This window comes from Pseudorasbora parva, chromosome 7, assembly GCF_024679245.1.
Source record: "Pseudorasbora parva isolate DD20220531a chromosome 7, ASM2467924v1, whole genome shotgun sequence".
Lineage (NCBI taxonomy): Eukaryota > Metazoa > Chordata > Actinopteri > Cypriniformes > Gobionidae > Pseudorasbora > Pseudorasbora parva.
Window position 1 is genome coordinate 33,534,673 of NC_090178.1, and position 18,947 is coordinate 33,553,619.

Here is an 18,947-nt window from a genome sequence, read left to right on the forward strand (position 1 = left end):
AAGGTTTATACCAGAAAAACACATAATTAAACATACCTAAATGGTATAGATTCCTAAAGTTTTATAGTACATCAATGTTCTATATGTTTTACAGTTTATCCTAATGCACAAACGTGTCATCTGTGCTTTGCTTTATAGCTTTTTTCCTGAAAACTGCTATTTGTTACGTAAGCTTCAGGCGGTGTATGGACACACTTATCCGCCCCTCCCCCTTCACTCTCACTCTTTCTCATGCTTTTACCTGAGAAAACAGACACACCCAGTAAATAAACTCAACCAATCACAGCATAGAAGAGAGAAGCAGACTGTGCACTTCCTGTTTCTGTGAGGCAAAAGCATGCCGTGCCATTGAGGGTGAGGTGAGTGAGTGAAGGGCTGAATTACTGGAACAGGCTCTAACGCAATCACTGTGCGTCTACTGAGTTTATGAGAAGGGAAGGAAAGCTGCGTATAAGCTTAAACAGACGTTTACTTTTGGACTACTCTTTAACACAGTGCTGGAGGGGAAAAGTATAAGGAAAACAGAAACAGGAGGGGAGGAAGATAAGTGTCAATCTGTTCAAACTTGTTTGGGAATTTGAGAAGGGCGGGAGGAGGGGACGAGAGAGAGAAAAAGAAAAAGAAAGAGAGGAACACTGTGAGAAACGGTTTACTGTGTTGAAAACTATTTTTGATTACATGAACACATTAAGTAGGACAGAGACAGGCCGGATAATTAAATCAGTGTTTTCAGTAGATCATTTATCTCACTCGACTTTGGTTCTCTCAATGGGCAAACACTGATATGTGGAATGTCTATGAGTTGTGCAATTCCTGCTAGCTTCACTTTGTCTGGAAAGCGAAGAAAAAGAGGGAGAGAGACAGAGAAGCGTCCTCCAAGACACTTCTCAGGTGAGTCCTATGCATTATTCCCAAAACTTTTTCTTTTTCTTTTTCCTTTTTGTTGTAACTTTAGTAAAACAAACAGTTCTTGTAAACAAACATGTCGACATCACTGGGAAATATTTCCTTGTCGTTCTTGGGAATATTTATCTGTGTTTATGCTATTCACCACAGTCATTTTTCAAAATAATTTGTTAAAGTTTTAGTGCGTTATATAACTTACTACATCTTGACATGAGTCAGCTATGTTGAAACTCGGTTCCTTCAGCGCCTCTTAATGGTGCTTTGGTTTTTCATATGCATTAATTACATGAAATGCCTTTGAACAAGTTACAAGAATAGCATAGGGCAGTGGTTGGTTCAGCTGCATTCTTTGTAAGCAACGATTATTTTCAATTTGGCTGAACTGACAAACAGTCATATCAACTGCATTAATATTTCATAGTGTGACAGTTCTTATTAGTTAGGATTGCATAAGTTTAGCATAACTGGCGACATCTAATATGCATCATTACAGTATATCAGACTGATTTGAAGAACTGGATATTTCTGTTGCGTTGTAACCTATCTAATATTGTGCATGAAATGCCAATAAGGTCATTGGTTCGATTCCTAGGGAATACAAAATCTGATAAAAATGTATACTTTGAATCCACCGCATGTCACTTTGGATTAGCATCAGTCAAATTCATTTTAGATATTCAGCTCAATACATATTTAAACCAGACCACGTTCATCGCAACTGTGCACTCTGCCAAGATGTATGACATGTTGAAACAAGAAGTTTTAAAGATTTCCCAGAATTTGTTTGACTGTGATCCTGAATATGAATTTTGGTGGCTTGTAACTGAAACATGTTTCATTCCTTATAGGTTCTCTGTGTTGACATGGAAACTAGTCAAACTAATTGGGCCACTCAAGACATTGTGCAAAACGAATCTTCTTAAGGTGTACTAGACAGGTTGTGTCAATCAACGCAAACCGTGACCAGCTAATCAGCAAAGGTGATCTATGTGAAGAGACTTGGAAACACTAAGATGGACAGGCCAAGAGACAAAGACAGAGAAATGGAGCCTGCCTCATATGACTGGACTAGGGAGAGAGAGAAATTTCCTGCAACCAGAAGAAGAGATAAAGAGATGGGCAGGAGAGAAAGAGACAGGAGGCGAGATGGAGATCGACGTGCAAATGGAAAGTCAACAGTGACAGAACAGTTTGAATATGGAGACAGAGACAATGAAAGGAGAAAAGGGGACACTTTTCCAAGGATGATAAAACCAAGTAGAGAGAGAGATCGAAGGACACCTTTTTCAGAACATAAAAGGGAGCATTACACAGGAAGACCGAAAGACATTCTGTATGAAAATGAAAGAGAGAAGGAAAGAAAGACATGTAGAGAAATTGACACACAGAGTGAACGAGAAAACACTAGATACAGGGAGGAAATCAGGAAAAATGAAACGAAAAGGCCTGTGGAGCCAGAAAGACGAAAGGAACGGGATAAAGAGTTTGACTCTAGAATTAAAGACAGAAGGAGAGAAAGTTATCCAGGGGTCTTTGACCTTTCAGGCATAATGGAAAGAGAGACAGACAGAGAGAGAGACAAACTTAGACAAAGAGACAGAAAAGACAGGTATTATCCTCCACTCATGGAAGAGAGCTTTTCAGATAGGGAAAGGATGACTGGGAGACAGCGAGAGGGAGAGAGATCTAAGACAAGAGATACAAAAAGTGAGGGAGACAGTGATGGAGACAGGGGTAAGGAAAGGAAGAGAGAAGAGGATGCTAAACGTGGACACAAACTCTACAAGAGTGAAGGAGACAGCGATGTAGAACAAAGGGGACACAGAGTTAGAGAGAGAGACAGACGTAGAGACAGAGAAGCAGATAGATGGCAAGACATGGGGATGTCAAGAGAAAGAGATTACCGGGAAACAGGCTATCGTGTTCCAAAATGGGGAATGTTGGAGCCACTCAGAGAGAAGGATAAACCTAGAGATAAAACGAGGGACTCCAAAGAGAAAAGAATGAACAGAGATGAATACTCATACACAAATGAGAGAGGAAGGTATAGAGATGGAGAAAGGACAAAAGAGAGGAATATGTATTCAGAAAGAGAGATTGAAGAGAGGGGGAGGCGGAGGAGAGAGAACAGAGAGACAGAGAGAAGTAAAATGGAGAAGAGCGGACAAAGTAGTGGAGAGCTGATTTCAGGAAGTGTTATTGAGAATGAACAAGGGAGGGCAATGAGAGAGAACCCTGAGGACAGAGAACGAGAAAACACTTCTGAGAGTGATAAAGAAAGACTGACGGAAGGAACAGAGGAAAAGCAGGATGTAAAGAGCTCACTGAGGGAAGAAAAGGAGGTTGAACGCTCTGCTGCTGCTGCTGCTGCTGCTGCTGCTGCTGCTGAGGAAGCAGTTACAAAGAAATCTAAGATGAGGATACAAAAAATGTGGCTGGAACCTCGAAGTGAGAGAAAAGATTCCCTTTTAGATGAAGAGTACAGACAGAGACAGAAAGCAATAGAGAAGTACAACCAAAGATACAAAGAAAGCAAGACAATTAGAAATAAGGAAGAACCTGAGGAAAAGAAAGAAAACAAGAAAAAGAGCCTTGAGGACCAGTATAGAGAACTTGAAAGGGCTGGGGAGTTCATGAGGGATGTGAATGTAGAAAGGGAGGACAAAAACATGGAAGGGAACGTGGTTTGTGACAGAGAAGCCCTGGAAACAAAGTGGCAGATTGAAAGGGAGAATGTGGCTGATAACATGGAAGAGGAAGGCGGAGAGGAACACAGAAAGAACAATAGATACGACTACTTGGGGAACGAGGAAGGAAGTGAGGGAGAATCGGAAGCAGAGAAAGACAAAATTATGTCAGTAGATGATGGATTTGTGACAGTCTCCAGTGGAGGAGATGATGCCGAGGAAGAGAATTTTGAAGACTGCAAAGAATTCTGGGAAGGTGGAGTTGCTGATGAGGTCTCTGGAAACATAGAAACTACTCAGGGCACAGAGATCGGGACAGATGAAGAACTGGAAAACCAAACGACGAACAAGAGAGCAGATCGTAGGGCTCCAAAAGGGCCCCGAAAAGTTTTTTGTGTGATTGGTCAGACCCTTTCCAATTTAAAAACACATGTAGACACTACTGTTGAGGAAGCAGCCAATCAGCATTCAAGTCATAACATGGTCGACCAAGATGAAATGAGCACTGCAAATGCATTTGATAAGGATGAACACAGTGAGCAAGACATTGAAAGAGCGATGGATGACCTCACTCTTTCACCAAATGAGGACAAAAGGGAGGGAACAGGAATTAATGACCAGGCAAAAGAGGATGCAACATCACTGGAAGGCCAAGTGATTATTTCCAATGAGGGATCAGAACAAGACACACACCTCTTCCCAACACAACCTTCTGAAACTTTAGAGCCATACAATTATAATGGTCATGGGGCAACAGAGATTCATATTGAAGTCCCATTACCAGGAAAAGAAAAAGAAGCCACAGAAGATACAGGGATGCATTTTGATTCAGATGACACATGGTGCACATCCCAGGAACGAAGGCGATGCTCCACTTCTCCTCATCTTAGATGGGCCAAGAACGTGGTGAAAGAGATCCTGGGTCTGAACACGGCGGACACAGAAAATACAAGAGGTAGTGTTGCACACATAGACATGCAATCCAACACACAAACAGAGGGTGAGAGAGAAATGGAAAAACCGAGGGTAGAGGACGAACTAACAGAGGGAGGAGAAAGACAGGAATGGATAGAGAGAGAGTTGAGTGAGGAACATGAATGGGTGGATCCTAGCTCTATCCAGCACACAGCTTCCTTAGAAGGAGAGGCAGACAGGGAGGTAGAAGAACAAGTTTCTAAGATGAAAGATTGTACGAAGGAAGTCGTTCTAAGCTCTAGTAGTTTTCAAGATTTGGGGAATGAATCTCTCATAAGGAGGCAAGGGTTCCGAAAGACAGCGGAGAAAACCAAAGAAGAGGATGAGGAAGAGGAAGAGGGAGATGGAGTTGGAAGGGACCGCAGGACGAGAATATTCAACATATCAGGTGAGAGGAGGATTAACATAAAGAAGGCTAAATCGCACATTCAATGGCCTCCTTGCTGAACCTATTCTATTAAAGTTAATATACCAGTGCTGTAGTTTCAAAAAAAACTAATGGTGCTTATGCAAGAGTGTAACACAGAATTCCATGAGTCATCTTCCCATAAATATGTGTCAATATGGGTGGTAAAATGTCATGTTTATTTTTTTGCCATGTAATTGAGTACATTTAAGAACATTTCACTTTTAGTTGAGACTGTGAGATCTTTATTTGTAATTCTTACCCATGGAATAGAAATTGTTTTTTTTTAGTCCTTATAGTCTTTATGAATAAGTGATAATTTACTCCACCAGGAACTTGTAGGTGAATAGCCTTAAACCATATGGTAAATTGGGCATATGAAAATGTGCATCATATCCATATGTTTTGGTAACACTTTAAGGTCTAATTCTCACTAGGAACTAGTTGCTCATTAATATGTGTATTGCTAGGATATTGACTGTTTACTATTACTTATAAAGAACATATTAATGCCATATTCTACATCCCTTAATCTACAATATCCACACTTAACAACTACCTTACTTACTATTAATAAGCGGTTATAAGGTTTATTGAGGCAAAAGGTGTAGTTAATAGTTAGTTAATAGTGAGAATCGGACCCTAATCTAAAGTTTGACCAATGTTTGGATAAAAATATGGTCCCTACATTTTTTCTTGGACATCCAGTTTTTCTATGAAGTCTGACAGGATTGGGTACCAAATTTTGTTTTATGTTCAAGTGTATTGTTTGTGACTATAGACACTTGAAATAAAGAGAGCAGGCTGTGGTAATTTAATGTTTTTTTTGTAAATAATGTTGACTGTGTCTGACATATTTAGCCACTGACAGATTTGAGGACAACAGAAACAACTGATTTCGTAAACAGTACTAAAAATATTTTTTCATTGATTTAAAGATTTGGTTGATTTACCCTTTAGTAATATATGAAAGTCAATCAAAATGTTTTTTTTTTATGAGAACCTTTCTCAAGACTAATTTTAAAGAAACTTGTTTTTTTTTTTTGCGTCTCATTATAATAGCCTGGAAGCTACAGAGGGCTCCTGGGGATTCTTGTGGGGGTTGGAGTCATGACCGCTGAAGACTCCTTTAAACAGCAGCATTTCTTGGAAGAGGCAGAATTTTGAACTGCCAGATTTCCTTTGTTTCACAAACTAAAGCATTCTCATTTATTCTCTAACAAGTCCTCCCCCACTACCTTTTCCTGTTTTGTCGTATTTTTAGTTTATTGCCACATTTTCATAAGAGCTGTTGAATTGCGCCATACCCAGAGGTTATACGTCTATATGTTCAGTTATTCACTTGAAAGCGGTTCCTTTTGTACGTGTAGGGCCATGTATAACATTCCCTATCTGTTTTTCTTGAGCTGATGTATTACTTGTTTTTAGGCTGTTTAAATTCGAATTCTATCTTGGCTAAGGGAAGATTAAGAAGTATAATGCCAAATAATGATCTCTGTGTTTTGGTTGTATAGATGAAGAGGAGAATGATTTAAGTAGCACCTGGGGTGAAGCGGATATAAGGTAGGAGAACCAGACTTTACAGCATGTATATGTCTTACATTCCAAAATTGTTTGGTTCCCAACCACATTCTTAGAGCCATTTCAGGCCTTGAAGTCTCTACTAATGAGCTAATGATCTGAATCAGACATGTTAAGAAACAGTGTAGGGGTTCTCCAGGAATGTGGTCAGGAACCCCTGTTGCTTTGCTTTAAAAGGGGCACTCAATATTTTGTCCCTTAAAATGTTTTGTACATTTGAAAATATCTGAAAACTATTATTTTAGTTTGATGCTGCATCCACAACACTAGGTGTCTGTAGGTGCAATTATGAACTTTTAAGGCAGCTAAATATCATTCAGTTGAAAATTTAGTGTTCGTGGTTATAATTCTGATAATATGGTATAATATTTTTAAAAAAACAAAAAATGGAAAATATCGCTCTTTATAATCAGCTTGGCGTGTAAATATTTATAAACTTGTAGTATACCACTGAAATTCTGTTACACTGACTGTATTCTGTCTTACAAATGACCATGATATTAAAATCTCTCTCTCTCTCTCTCTCTCTCTCTCTCTCTCTCTCTCTCTCTCTCTCTCTCTCTCTCTCTCTCTCTCTTTCTCTCTCTTTCAGGAGGCTTGGGAGGACAAAAAATAGGAATTCTAAGTTTTGCTTTAGTAAGTGTCCATTTTTTTTTTCTTGTTATGCAACACAGTGCTGATCTTTACATGCACATGGCTATAACAGACGATCAGTTCTATTTTGTAGGTCATTAAAACATTACAAAGACGAATATGATGCCCAGTCATACAAATCTTTTTTTCTTTTTCTTTTTTTGACATGACGAGCCATTTCACATGCCCTTCAGTATGCATTGTACGATAGTGTACATACCATGATTGTAACTGGCTGTAATGTATAAAATCTATTAAATACATGGTGTTTAATACATGGGTTACAGTTCAGATGTTCAGAGCAGGGAAAGGTTTGTCATTCTTAACTATGCTACTTTGCTAGGCCTTCAGGCAAAGAACAGGTTTGTGCTTGCACATCACTTAGAACTGCAGATAAACAGCTGCAAATGCTCACTTAACATTTCAAAACAAAAATGTTCTTGTGGATGTTTGAGCTTGTATATCGTTTTATAGCTATATTGATTTACTGACCTGCTGTATACTCAGTGTTGGGGAAAGTTACTTTGAAAAGTAATGCATTACAATATTGCATTACTTTCTTAAAAAGTAATTAGTTGAGTTACTTAGTTACTTTTTAAGAAAAGTAATGCGTTGTTACTTTTGCGTTACTTTTTCTTGGGCTGGGCTTGTTTTTTGTTTTAGTTTTTTTATTACAAAAAAAAAAAAATACATACATATATATATATATATATATATATATATATATATATATATATATAAATATATATATTCAGATATTTTGTTGTAAATTAGAAAAGTAATGCGTTACTTTTCTAGTTACTTGAAAAAGTAATTTTATTACATAACTCAAGTTACTTGAAATGCGTTAGCCCCAACACTGTGTATACTTGTTCGTAAACACAAACTCTACTACCTTCTTGTGCTTTTTTCGAAACTAATGCTTCTCAACTGGTGGATAAACTGGTTTAGTCCCCTGCTCTTTGCTGTATATCATCATTTTATAATTATAATTATATTATTTGCCTTTTTTTCTGTAACCCCTATCTGTTCTGATGGGGGTAGTGGTAAGCAGCAAAAAAACTATGCTAAATCCAAATAATTCAAAAGGCAACTATACATAAACTTAGACTTAGTAACATTTTTAATTTTGGTGCAAATTCAGCTGTTCTTTGGTAAAAAAAAATGTACATGGTAAAAGTTGCATGACATTCCCTCGTCCTCAAAAACCATGAACAAAGCAATCCATGGGAAAATAAATTCTACATTAAACATGAGATCACTTGCAATGTAAATAAACATGGCTGGTTTGTGTCAATCACAATGTATTTTGTGCAAATTATTGGTTGCGTATGTAGTGGTAATATTAATAAATGGCATTTTGTGATTTTAAGAACATTTGTTTAGTTTGTGTGATAAAACATTTTAGTATCTTATAGCTCATATAAAATCAGGGTCTAATAACCTCTACTCCAGAACCATATCGATGATGATCACTCTGTCTCTTTGTCTTGCAGACTCTCAGTTGTATCAGGAATACAGTGAGGTGGTCCAGAACAGAGAGATCCTGCTGTCTCATACTGATTCTATATCAGTAAGCGGGGATAATCTGACTATCCGTCCATCTTCTTCTCCAAATCATTCCCCTAAGCCATCACGCAGACCTCTCCCACCTCTCCCTCCAGTCCTTCTGCACCCCCACACTCTGTCCATAACCAACTCCTTTAAAAGTCTAAATGTGCCTCAGCAATCCATAAGCAGACCCCCTTCCCCTCGCCTGTCCATCTCTGCTTCCTCACCCACACTGTGGCAGGAGCTCCCGGGAGTGAGGAGCAGCCCAGATTTTGGGGAGCTCCCTGAAGATAGGAGACGTCTGCAGGAGGTAGAATTATTCAATTAAGTATCACCTTACATTGCATAAAACACAGTTGCCAACACATCGACACACATACCGTTAGGGTCGGTTTACACGACACCGTTTTATGCGTTTTGGCCTTTTATGTACAACAACAGCGTTTCAGCGTTTTAAAACGGGATTCAAAGTTTTTGTATAAAATACTGTTATCCAATGCATCTCCAATGCGAATTTGTGAAAATGGTGGCGTCGTCCGCATGCGTATTATGTGTTCAATCTATAGAGGGTATGCATTGACAGCACTTCCCCGCCCTCAGCCGGCTTGAGTGGCAAAAGAGCTGCTTCATGACTGGATCTAATAGGGGAAGCTGCGTTAAGTAAAATAAATGAGTATCAGTTTACGATTAAGGGTGGACTCAATATAGAGTTCATTACAACTTACTAAATATCCAGTAATCCATAGATATTGACATGGTGCCAGGAATGGTGTTTCCTGACATTTATATGTGTACGATTTCAATGCCAGGGAAAGCAAATTTACCTGTGAACGCTTTATATAAATACAAAATAGGTAGGTCTAAATCCGGTTGATCAGTTTGACTCCAGACCTAAAACTTTTTGTCAGTGTTTGTTTAAATATATCCAATTTATGCAGAATATACGCTGCTAAATATTTAATTGATGAGTTGTCAATACAATATATAACAATACAATATATACGTTATGATTTTACCCCAAAATTCAACATATTTGCACAAAATGATAACTGCAGATCCGCGTTTCGCTGCAGTTGTTTTGAATTGCAGCGATCCATTTGGTTTTCTTCTCTGTAGCTTTCCACAGCCAGTAAAAATATACCTCAGTTTTCTTGTCAAATCTACACTCAATCATTGTGTGTTTTTTGCTGAATTCAAGCTGTAAACCCATAGACAGTAAAAGAAATGGACAGAGCTATCCCATTGACTTCAACGGCAGAAAAATGAGGCCAATCAGAGGCACTCACTTCCTGATGGCTGAGCGAACTGCGCAGGCTCAGACTGAGCTTGAGGACGTAGATGTGACGTGAGCCTCATGACGGCTGTAGGTCTTCTAGTAGTTGTGGAAAGTGAAATCTGAATCACGTTGTTTAAATATTTTCTCCCGTTGCTTTTGGCTTACTATCGGCTTCTCCCCATTCTTCTCCCTTGACTTTATCGGACTTTATGTTTCCACGTCCCCCCGACTGCCTCATAGACAGTAAAAGATTGCCTCTGAGCGTCTCCTCCTGTCTATATGTTAATTTCTCAACTGTGCGACAGTCGCGTTGGTTATGACGCAATCGTTAGCCTATTTTTACAAAAACAGCTTCTACGGGGCGATAGTGTAAGATACAAGGTAATGGAGCCTTTTATAGATTATCGTGTTTCTTTATAAATAAACAATGGACAAATGGAGTCTTTAAACGCTTCTGATGTAAAGTTATTCACTGTCAAAGTGACGCAAAAATGAATGGGAGTCAATGGGATGCTAACAGCAGGTGATGGCTTGGTTAGCAATGGCCGCCCCTATGGGTGGAACACTTTCCGAGTGCTAGATTACCCCCTTGTGTAAACTAATGCTCAGTCTTTTTGCCACTCAGTGGATGTAACTGGTCACACCGGCCGGCGGTGACATCACGCGCATGCTCTCTATAGGCATAGTGCCATCTACTGGCTTTACAACAGAATACACTGTTGTAACTGATCGCTGTCATCTGTACGCAAACAAACGCAAAGAATAAACTTTCCCGCTTTTAGTACAAAGTTGTGTAAACGTGCCCTAAGTCATATACATAAAAATATATACATTTCATTGTGCTTGATAATAACATTTCAAACAAAGTGCCATTTAGCCTATTTTAAAGAAAAACAGCACAAGCATGCTTTTCAACAAAACATTTAATAAGCTAAAGCAATCACCAGGTGGTGGTGGTGGAGGGGGTGAAGTTGTGGTAACATTTTAAAATAAGGTTCATTAGTTAGCACAAACTAATAATAAGCTGCACTTCTAATTCATCAATTTATCTGTGTTAATGTTAATTTTAACATTCACTAATACATTTAAAATGTAAAACTTGTTAATGTTAGTTAATGCACTGTGAACTAACATGAACAAACAGTGTACAGCTGGATTTTTATCAACTAACATTAACAAAGATGAACAAATACACTAACAAATGAACTGCTCACATGAACTAATATTAACTAATGAACCTTATTTTAAAGTGTTACCGAAGTTATTTCTTATAAGTTAGTTGTAACACTTGTTTAAGAGAAGATAATCAACTGTGATCATTTGTTATCTTCGCTTACTTCGCTTAAGTGCCCACTGTATACAATACACAATTTGGACAGTTATGGAATCTGTTTCTGCCCTTATAGAAAAAATTAAAAGGTTACTGAGAGAAAAGGGTTTGTCAATAAAATATCAAACCACATTGTGAGATATTAATTTTTATTAGTAAGGACATAACCATAAAGAATCTGTATTTTTCAGGTGAGGTTTGAGGTCGTGACCTCTGAGGCGTCATACTGCCGCAGTTTGGACATCGTAGTGGAGAACTTTGTCATGTCCGAGAAGCTCAACTTTATCTTATCTTCACAAGACAAAAACTGGCTGTTCTCCAGGCTAAATGATGTTAGAGCCATCAGTCACAGGTTTAAATTATGTTATTACACTATAACAGAATCACTGAAGAAAAACAATGGTGACACTTTAGTTTAGGGTCCAATTCTCACTAGGAACTAGTTGCTCATTAGCATGCATATTACTAGAATATTGACTGTCTATTAGTACTTATAAAGCACACAATAATGTCTTATTCTGCATGACCATATTCTTCATCCCTTAATCCACAATACCTAAACTTAACAACTATCTTACTAACCACTTAACCATTAATAACAAGTACACACAGAAAAAAAGGGTGTCAAAATTGTACCTTTAGGGGTACAACAGCTTGTCGCTGGGGCAGAACCCTTAAAAGGACACCTTTGTACCTTTTTTTACTCTTAAAAGGTGCATATTAGTACCTGTGAGTACAAATGCGTACCTTAAGGTACTACTATGAACCTTTTTGTGGTAAAAATGGTACAAAGTTGTCCTTTTAAGGGTACTGCCCCAGCGACAAGCTGTTGTTCCCCTAAAGGTACAATTTTGACACCCTTTTTTCTGTTTGTAATTAGGAGTTTATTGAGGCAAAAGTCATAGTTAATAGTGAGAATTGGACCCTAAACTGAAGTGTGACCAAAACGTTTTATTTTCGATTTTAAAAAAATCAGTTGTTCATTTGACAACTTTAAGACTCCCTAAATGTGCAAGATATCTTCTTCTCCAGCCAATCGTTTTCCATTTGAACTCTGACAACATCCGGGACTCTTTTCTAAAATGTCTGCTCTGGAATCTGAATTATGCCACTAATAAATATATGCTTCTTTTAATTTAGTTTTCTGTCTCACCTGGAAGAAACAGTGGAGAAGGACATAATGCACTTTACCGTCTGTGACATCATTATCAAACACTGTCCACGATTCCGAAATGTATACGTGCCATACCTTACCAACCAATCATATCAGGATCAGACGTATCAAAGATTAATGTGAGTATTTGTTTGCACTTATCTGAAGTGCGTTTTTCTTCTTTTATCTTGTCCGTATGATTTTATTGATTCTGTCCGCCATCTCTCACAGGGATGAGAGTCCTGAATTCCGTAGAGTTGTGGAAAAGTTAGAGCGTAACCCGGTTTGTCAAAGACTGCCTTTGCGGTCTTTCCTCATTCTGCCGTTCCAAAGAATCACTCGCCTCAAGCTGCTAGTGCAGGTAATGCCTTCATCGGTCCTGTTTAAATCTGCCCCTCACATTCTTCATCTATGATGGAATGTTGTCCACATAAGCCAATAGTATATCAACATGGTATTTGATGCTCTCTTCTATCGCTTATCTTTGTTGGTAGAATATTGTAAAGAGAACCGCTTCAAAGACCAAGGATGAAGCACAGGCCATTAAAGCCATGAAACTACTTGAAAAGGTGAGACATTTTATGTACTTGAAACAATGTAGTTATGTCACCCACACCTCTGCTTTGGAATTTCTTATCAGTTATCTCAGTTTCTCTTGCTCACCACTGTCCCATGCGTCTTTACAGATGATCCAGGAGAGTAATGAAAGCATCTCTCAAATGAAGAACATTGAGTCACTTGTGACTCTCAATGCCAAAGTTGACTTTGAGTGTAGGGTGAGCATGACACATTAAACGTGATGTCTGGCAGCCTTACTTGTACTGTATGCCATCTAAATAATACTGATATTTATAATGACTATTTTATTTGTGTCTGTTAGACTCTTCCATTGATCAGTCAGTCCCGCAGACTGGTACGAGAGGGACCTGTGACTGAACTGAGAGACTTTTCCCTGAGAGATAGGGAAGATGAGAGAAATGCTTACATCCACCTTTTCAATGACTATCTCCTGCTATCTTTGCGGAAAGAGTATGTTTAAGCTGTCATTCATATTCTTTGAATAATGAAATGTTTACGGTGCATAACTTTGCTTATCTTCCTGTTTGCAGAGGGGGTAGGTTTACAGTTATCGACCATGCTCCTGTGTCAGAGCTGCGGGTTGAGAACTGCAGGTTCAAACTGCATTCCTTACAGAAAAACCTGTTCCGTCTGCACATGTCACAAAAAGCCCTGCTTTTGAAGACAGATACCCAGTAAGTATTTCAATTTGAGAAGAAATCAGTTGCACTTTCACTTTTTTAAATGTGCATTAGCTGCTGTGTCCTGCTCCTGGGGGGCACCTTGCAGAGTTTAGCTCTATCCTTCTAGCAGTTTTTACATGAAAGCAGTGTTTTGGGGGCCTAAAAATGCGATTCAAAGTGCAGTTTTTGAATCGGATACCATTATTAGCTGCGTTTCAATTGCCCTTCAAATATTGCAAAAAAATCTAAACGCTCAATGGAAACACGTTAATTTCATAAATACAGTGCCTTGCGAAAGTATTCGGCCCCCTTGAACTTTGCGACCTTTTGCCACATTTCAGGCTTCAAACATAAAGATATAAAACTGTAATTTTTTTGTGAAGAATCAACAACAAGTGGGACACAATCATGAAGTGGAATAAAATTTATTGGATATTTCAAACTTTTTTAACAAAATTATTCGGCCCCTTTACTTTCAGTGCAGCAAACTCTCTCCAGAAGTTCTAATGTTGACCTAAATGACTAATGATGATAAATAGAATCCACCTGTGTGTAATCAAGTCTCCGTATAAATTTACTTGCACTGTGATAGTCTCAGAGGTCCGTTTAAAGCGCAGAGAGCATCATGAAGAACAAGGAATACACCAGGCAGGTCCAAGATACTGTTGTCGAGATACCGGATTTGGATACAAAAAGATTTCCCACGCTTTAAACATCCCAAGGAACACTGTGCAAGCGATAATATTGAAATGGAAGGAGTATCAGACCACTGCAAATCTACCAAGACCTGGCCGTCCCTCTAAACTTTCAGCTCATACAAGGAGAAGACTGATCAGAGATGCAAACAAGAGACCAATGATCACTCTGGATGAACCGCAGAGATCTACAGCTGAGGTGGGAGACTCTGTCCATAGGACAACAATCAGTCGTATACTGCACAAATCTGGCCTTTCTGGAAGAGTGGAAAGAAGAAAGCCATTTCTTAAAGATAGCCATAAAAAGTGTCATTTAAAGTTTGCCACAAGCCACCTAGTAGACAAACCAAATATGTGGAAGAAGGTGCTCTGGTCAGATGAAACCAAAATTGAACTTTTTGGCAACAATGCAAAACATTATGTTTGGCGTAAAAGCAACACAGCTCATCACCCTGAACACACCATCCCCACTGTCAAACATGGTGGTGGCAGCATCATGGTTTGGGCCTGCTTTTCTTCAGCAGGGACAGGGAAGATGGTTAAAATTGATGGGAAGATGGATGGAGCCAAATACAGGACCGTTCTGGAAGAAAACCTGATGGAGTCTGTAAAAGACCTGAGACTGGGACGGCTTTGTCTTCCAGCAAGACAATGATCCAAAACATAAAGCAAAATCTACAATGGAATGGTTCAGAAATAAACATTTCTAGGTGTTAGAATGGCCAAGTCAAAGTCCAGACCTGAATCCAATCGATAATCTGTGGAAAGAACTGAAAACTGCTGTTCACAAACGCTCTCCATCCAACCTCACTGAGCTCGAGCTGTTCTGCAAGGAGGAATGGGCAAAAATTTCAGTCTCTCGATGTGCAAAACTGATAGAGACATACCCCAAGCGACTTACAGCTGTAATCGCAGCAAAAGGTGGCGCTACAAAGTATTAACTTAAGGGGGCCGAACAATTTTGCACGCCCAATTTTTCAGTTTTTGATTTGTTAAAAAAGTTTGAAATATCCAATAAATTTTGTTCCACTTCATGATTGTGTCCCACTTGTTGTTGATTCTTCACAAAACATTACAGTTTCATATCTTTATGTTTGAAGCCTGAAATGTGGCAAAATACTTTTGCAAGGCACTGTATATCCCAAAAATGTTTTACGCTAGCATGAGGTGTTTTTTTCAGGCAATTAAAAAAAGGAATAATTTGTTTATGATATGAGGAGAAACCCCCAGAAACACCTAATACATGGCCACTCCCAAGTATAAGGGGCTTTCCTTGCCATTAATGCTTGGGTAACACGCCCTACATCTCCTTCAATTAAAAATAATGTCTAGTGTAGTGACTGATATATTGCCATGATTTCTGGAATTATGAGTTATCACGAGATGAAAAATTTGGTTTTAGTCACATAACGATAGTTTTAACAATTTCGCAATAGTTTTTAATCAACATTTAGAAAATATTGCAAAAAGTCATGTGCAAATCTGTAATGGAAACCAGGCTAGAGTCCGTGTGAAAACGGTGATGTCATGTGCATGTGTATTACGTGTTCAGTCTGTAGCCCCGCCCCTTTTCTGTATTTCACTTTGTCTTTCCACAGCATAAAGGTGAGATCTTACGGATTTATGAATGAACTGCTTGTTTTAAAGCTACACTATGTAACTTTTCCATCCGCTAGAGGGCGCCTATTCAAAACAAAGGTGTAAGTTGATGACGCCAAGTTTGAGCGCAGAGTCCTGGGACATGTGGCTTTACCTCACAGCAGATGAAAAAGAATCGGGATAGGACTCGGCAGAAATCACGTTCATGGATGCGGTTATTAACGTTACTGTAGTATAAAGCAGAGCAGGACCGAGTGTTTTGAGGAGCTGAGCAAGGCCACTGAAGCGATTGTTACGCAAACACGCCTCGCGAGCAGCGGGACTTTTATTATGAAGGGAGACAGTCGCCAATGTCATTTCCGCTTTTCTGTTTATGAGTATGAGGTAACACAGCTCTGTTTATCATGTTAGATACATTAAAGTTTGTTTAAAATTATGTTATGACGTTAGCGGCTGCTGTGACACTTGTTGCACTGCAGTGAGAATAAAGCACTTCTGCAGAATAAAAACCGGAAACCGAGAATAACGCAGATATGACACAATTGACAGACTCCCTCAGACATCCCGGCTTAAAAAAGTTAACAAAGCAATTTTCTCTCAATTTATAAATAGCTGGAAACATTTGGGATATATTGTAAGAACTCAACTGAACAAAATATATAACACTGGCTTGGTGTTTTTTGGATATTTTACTGCAAAAATACTACATAGTGCACCTTTAAAATCTTCTCGGTCTACTGACATCTGTTATGATATCCGCTCCAACCATTACAATGCTCATGATAACTTTTGTTAACTCTACAATAAGTAAATCCATTTCACCAGCTAATTACTCTGCCATAGAAATATACAGAGCTACCGTAAAAAATAAGTTAAAAGATAAAAATCTAAAGATGGCGGCGTGCTAGTTTCTCTGGTGCATAAAGTCTAGGCGCATAGTTTTTCTTTACAAATTGACACCGACAATTACTGTTCTGGCAGCAGAATACAGCATTTTTAGTTTTTTTGCGAATCCATGTGAATGGGAATCATTTTGACTTTTACATTTTTGTCGTGTAACCATACCCTCAATTAAACAGAGCTGAACTAGCTCTTTAGGCAGGTATGTTGGAGCTAAACTCTTCAGGAAAGTGGCCATCCAGGAGCAGAATTGGAGACAGTTTCCTCATTTGTAAAATGTGTCAATTGGAAACCTTTATTACACAGCATAAATTTAGCTCAGTCAGTCAAGAGTTTTGCAATCTGGTTGAGCAGAATGATGCATTTAACTAATCTCCTGTTTTACATCCTCTCTCAGAGCTGACAAATTGCGCTGGATATCAGCACTCTCACGTCCTTATCCTGAGATTGACTTCAGTGCAGTTCAGGGTATGTGCCATTTCCTGCTCTAAAAGAAATTGCATTAGCACTTTATTTTAGAGTCATGTTCCCTATGTAAAGCCTATGTACTTATTATAGTAATTACAATACCTGGGTAATAACAAGGTACTAACCCTGAGCCTACCCCTAAACCTAACCTTAACCCATGTACTCACCTTATTTAACCCAGTACTTGTAAGTACACGGAAGTAGTCAAAATAAATAATCTAATGCTAACCATTTGAATGTGTCTCTTTTTCCATTTGCAGACTTTTCACAAATGCAGTGCATCAAAGCCTTTGTTGCCCAGCAGCCAGATGAACTCAGTTTAGAAAAAGCTGATGTTCTATTAATTCACCAGCAAAGTAGTGATGGTGAGTTATAACGCTTAACACATGAACATATAAAAGCAAAAATCCCCAATAAGTCTTTCTAAAGCATCATGAATATAATCTATTTTTATATCGCTACACTTGAGGCCAGCTCAGTTTGGTTTCTACCACAGTACACTACCATATGCAAACTCTACTATTGGATATTAGCACATTTAGATTACCATAGTTACAGCGCCAGTGCTTCTGGAGCAACTTAAAGTTATGTTTCTTGCTCAAGGGTATAATGGTGATAGTTGATGGATCACTGTGGTCAAAGTGGTTTGACCTGCAACTAATTGTTACAAGCTCATCTTTAACCGCAAGGTTATAGCACTAAGAAAACTAGTGTCACAGAGATGACACTAGTCATAATTACTCAGCTTTGAATTCGAGCTTAGATTGGGCTCAAAAAAATCAAGCCCGACCCTACCCGAGGGCTCCGGCAGAGGATCTAAACTCTACTTTGAATTTGCTCACTCGTTTACAGTCATTCCTTCAAATGGACTATATAAGTGGACTATAGGGAATAATGAATGAGGGTTTAGGAGGTGATTTGAACACAGCTTTGATCCTGGGAACCCATCGCTCCTTATTTAACACACCTCTTTATTAAATCATCAGCTCATTAGGTAAGCTCCATGAACTGAACTAAGTGTCTGCAACATGGAGTAGCCATGACCAGGGTTGGGAACCTCTGATCTAGGTTATTGTAGAAATAAGGCGTTCGATCCTGCTCCCGGCCGGAGGACCACCTTTACTGCAGAGCTTACTGTAGCTCCAACATACCTGCGTGCAAGTTAGCTAGTTTAGCTAGTTCAGGTGTGTTTAATCAGACCTGGAGCGAAACTCTGCTAGAAGGTTGGCTTCCAGGAGCAAGACTGAATACACCCGTTTCAGAATGTCTTGTAGAAGTCAGAAACTGGATTTGTCAGTAAATCAAGATGCTTTGTCACTTGCCCTAGAAGGTCATATTCCCACAAACTGTATATAAGTGTAGTACCTTGCCACTGTTGCCTTTGACTTGCTTAGTTGGGGTTTACGCAACATAATCAGCAATATTATCGATTTGACTGAACTATCACTTGAGAATAAAATTTGAACTAAATTGAGCTGGATGATGACTATGGAGATACAACCTCCTATTAGACATGCCAAGCATGATGCTGATGTTATGTTACAAG

At 38.8% G+C, this 18,947-nt stretch overlaps 1 protein-coding gene across 3 annotated transcripts in view; it reads left to right on the plus strand.

Annotated features, from left to right (window-relative positions):
* arhgef5 (Rho guanine nucleotide exchange factor (GEF) 5) overlaps positions 1 to 18,947 on the plus strand; it is a 20,074-nt gene continuing 1,127 nt past the window's right edge. For 2 of the 3 annotated variants that reach the window (XM_067449139.1, XM_067449140.1), the window contains exons 1-14: positions 1 to 891; positions 1,755 to 4,956; positions 6,489 to 6,537; positions 7,148 to 7,191; positions 8,685 to 9,049; positions 11,537 to 11,697; positions 12,486 to 12,638; positions 12,730 to 12,859; positions 12,993 to 13,067; positions 13,185 to 13,274; positions 13,379 to 13,527; positions 13,608 to 13,751; positions 17,331 to 17,401; positions 17,662 to 17,766. In XM_067449139.1, coding sequence (XP_067305240.1) covers positions 1,920 to 4,956; positions 6,489 to 6,537; positions 7,148 to 7,191; positions 8,685 to 9,049; positions 11,537 to 11,697; positions 12,486 to 12,638; positions 12,730 to 12,859; positions 12,993 to 13,067; positions 13,185 to 13,274; positions 13,379 to 13,527; positions 13,608 to 13,751; positions 17,331 to 17,401; positions 17,662 to 17,766 — 4,573 coding nt within the window. In that variant the 5' untranslated portion in view covers positions 1 to 891; positions 1,755 to 1,919. The remainder of the gene's footprint in view (positions 892 to 1,754; positions 4,957 to 6,488; positions 6,538 to 7,147; positions 7,192 to 8,684; positions 9,050 to 11,536; positions 11,698 to 12,485; positions 12,639 to 12,729; positions 12,860 to 12,992; positions 13,068 to 13,184; positions 13,275 to 13,378; positions 13,528 to 13,607; positions 13,752 to 17,330; positions 17,402 to 17,661; positions 17,767 to 18,947) is intronic. The other variant, XM_067449141.1, reaches the window with a different exon arrangement.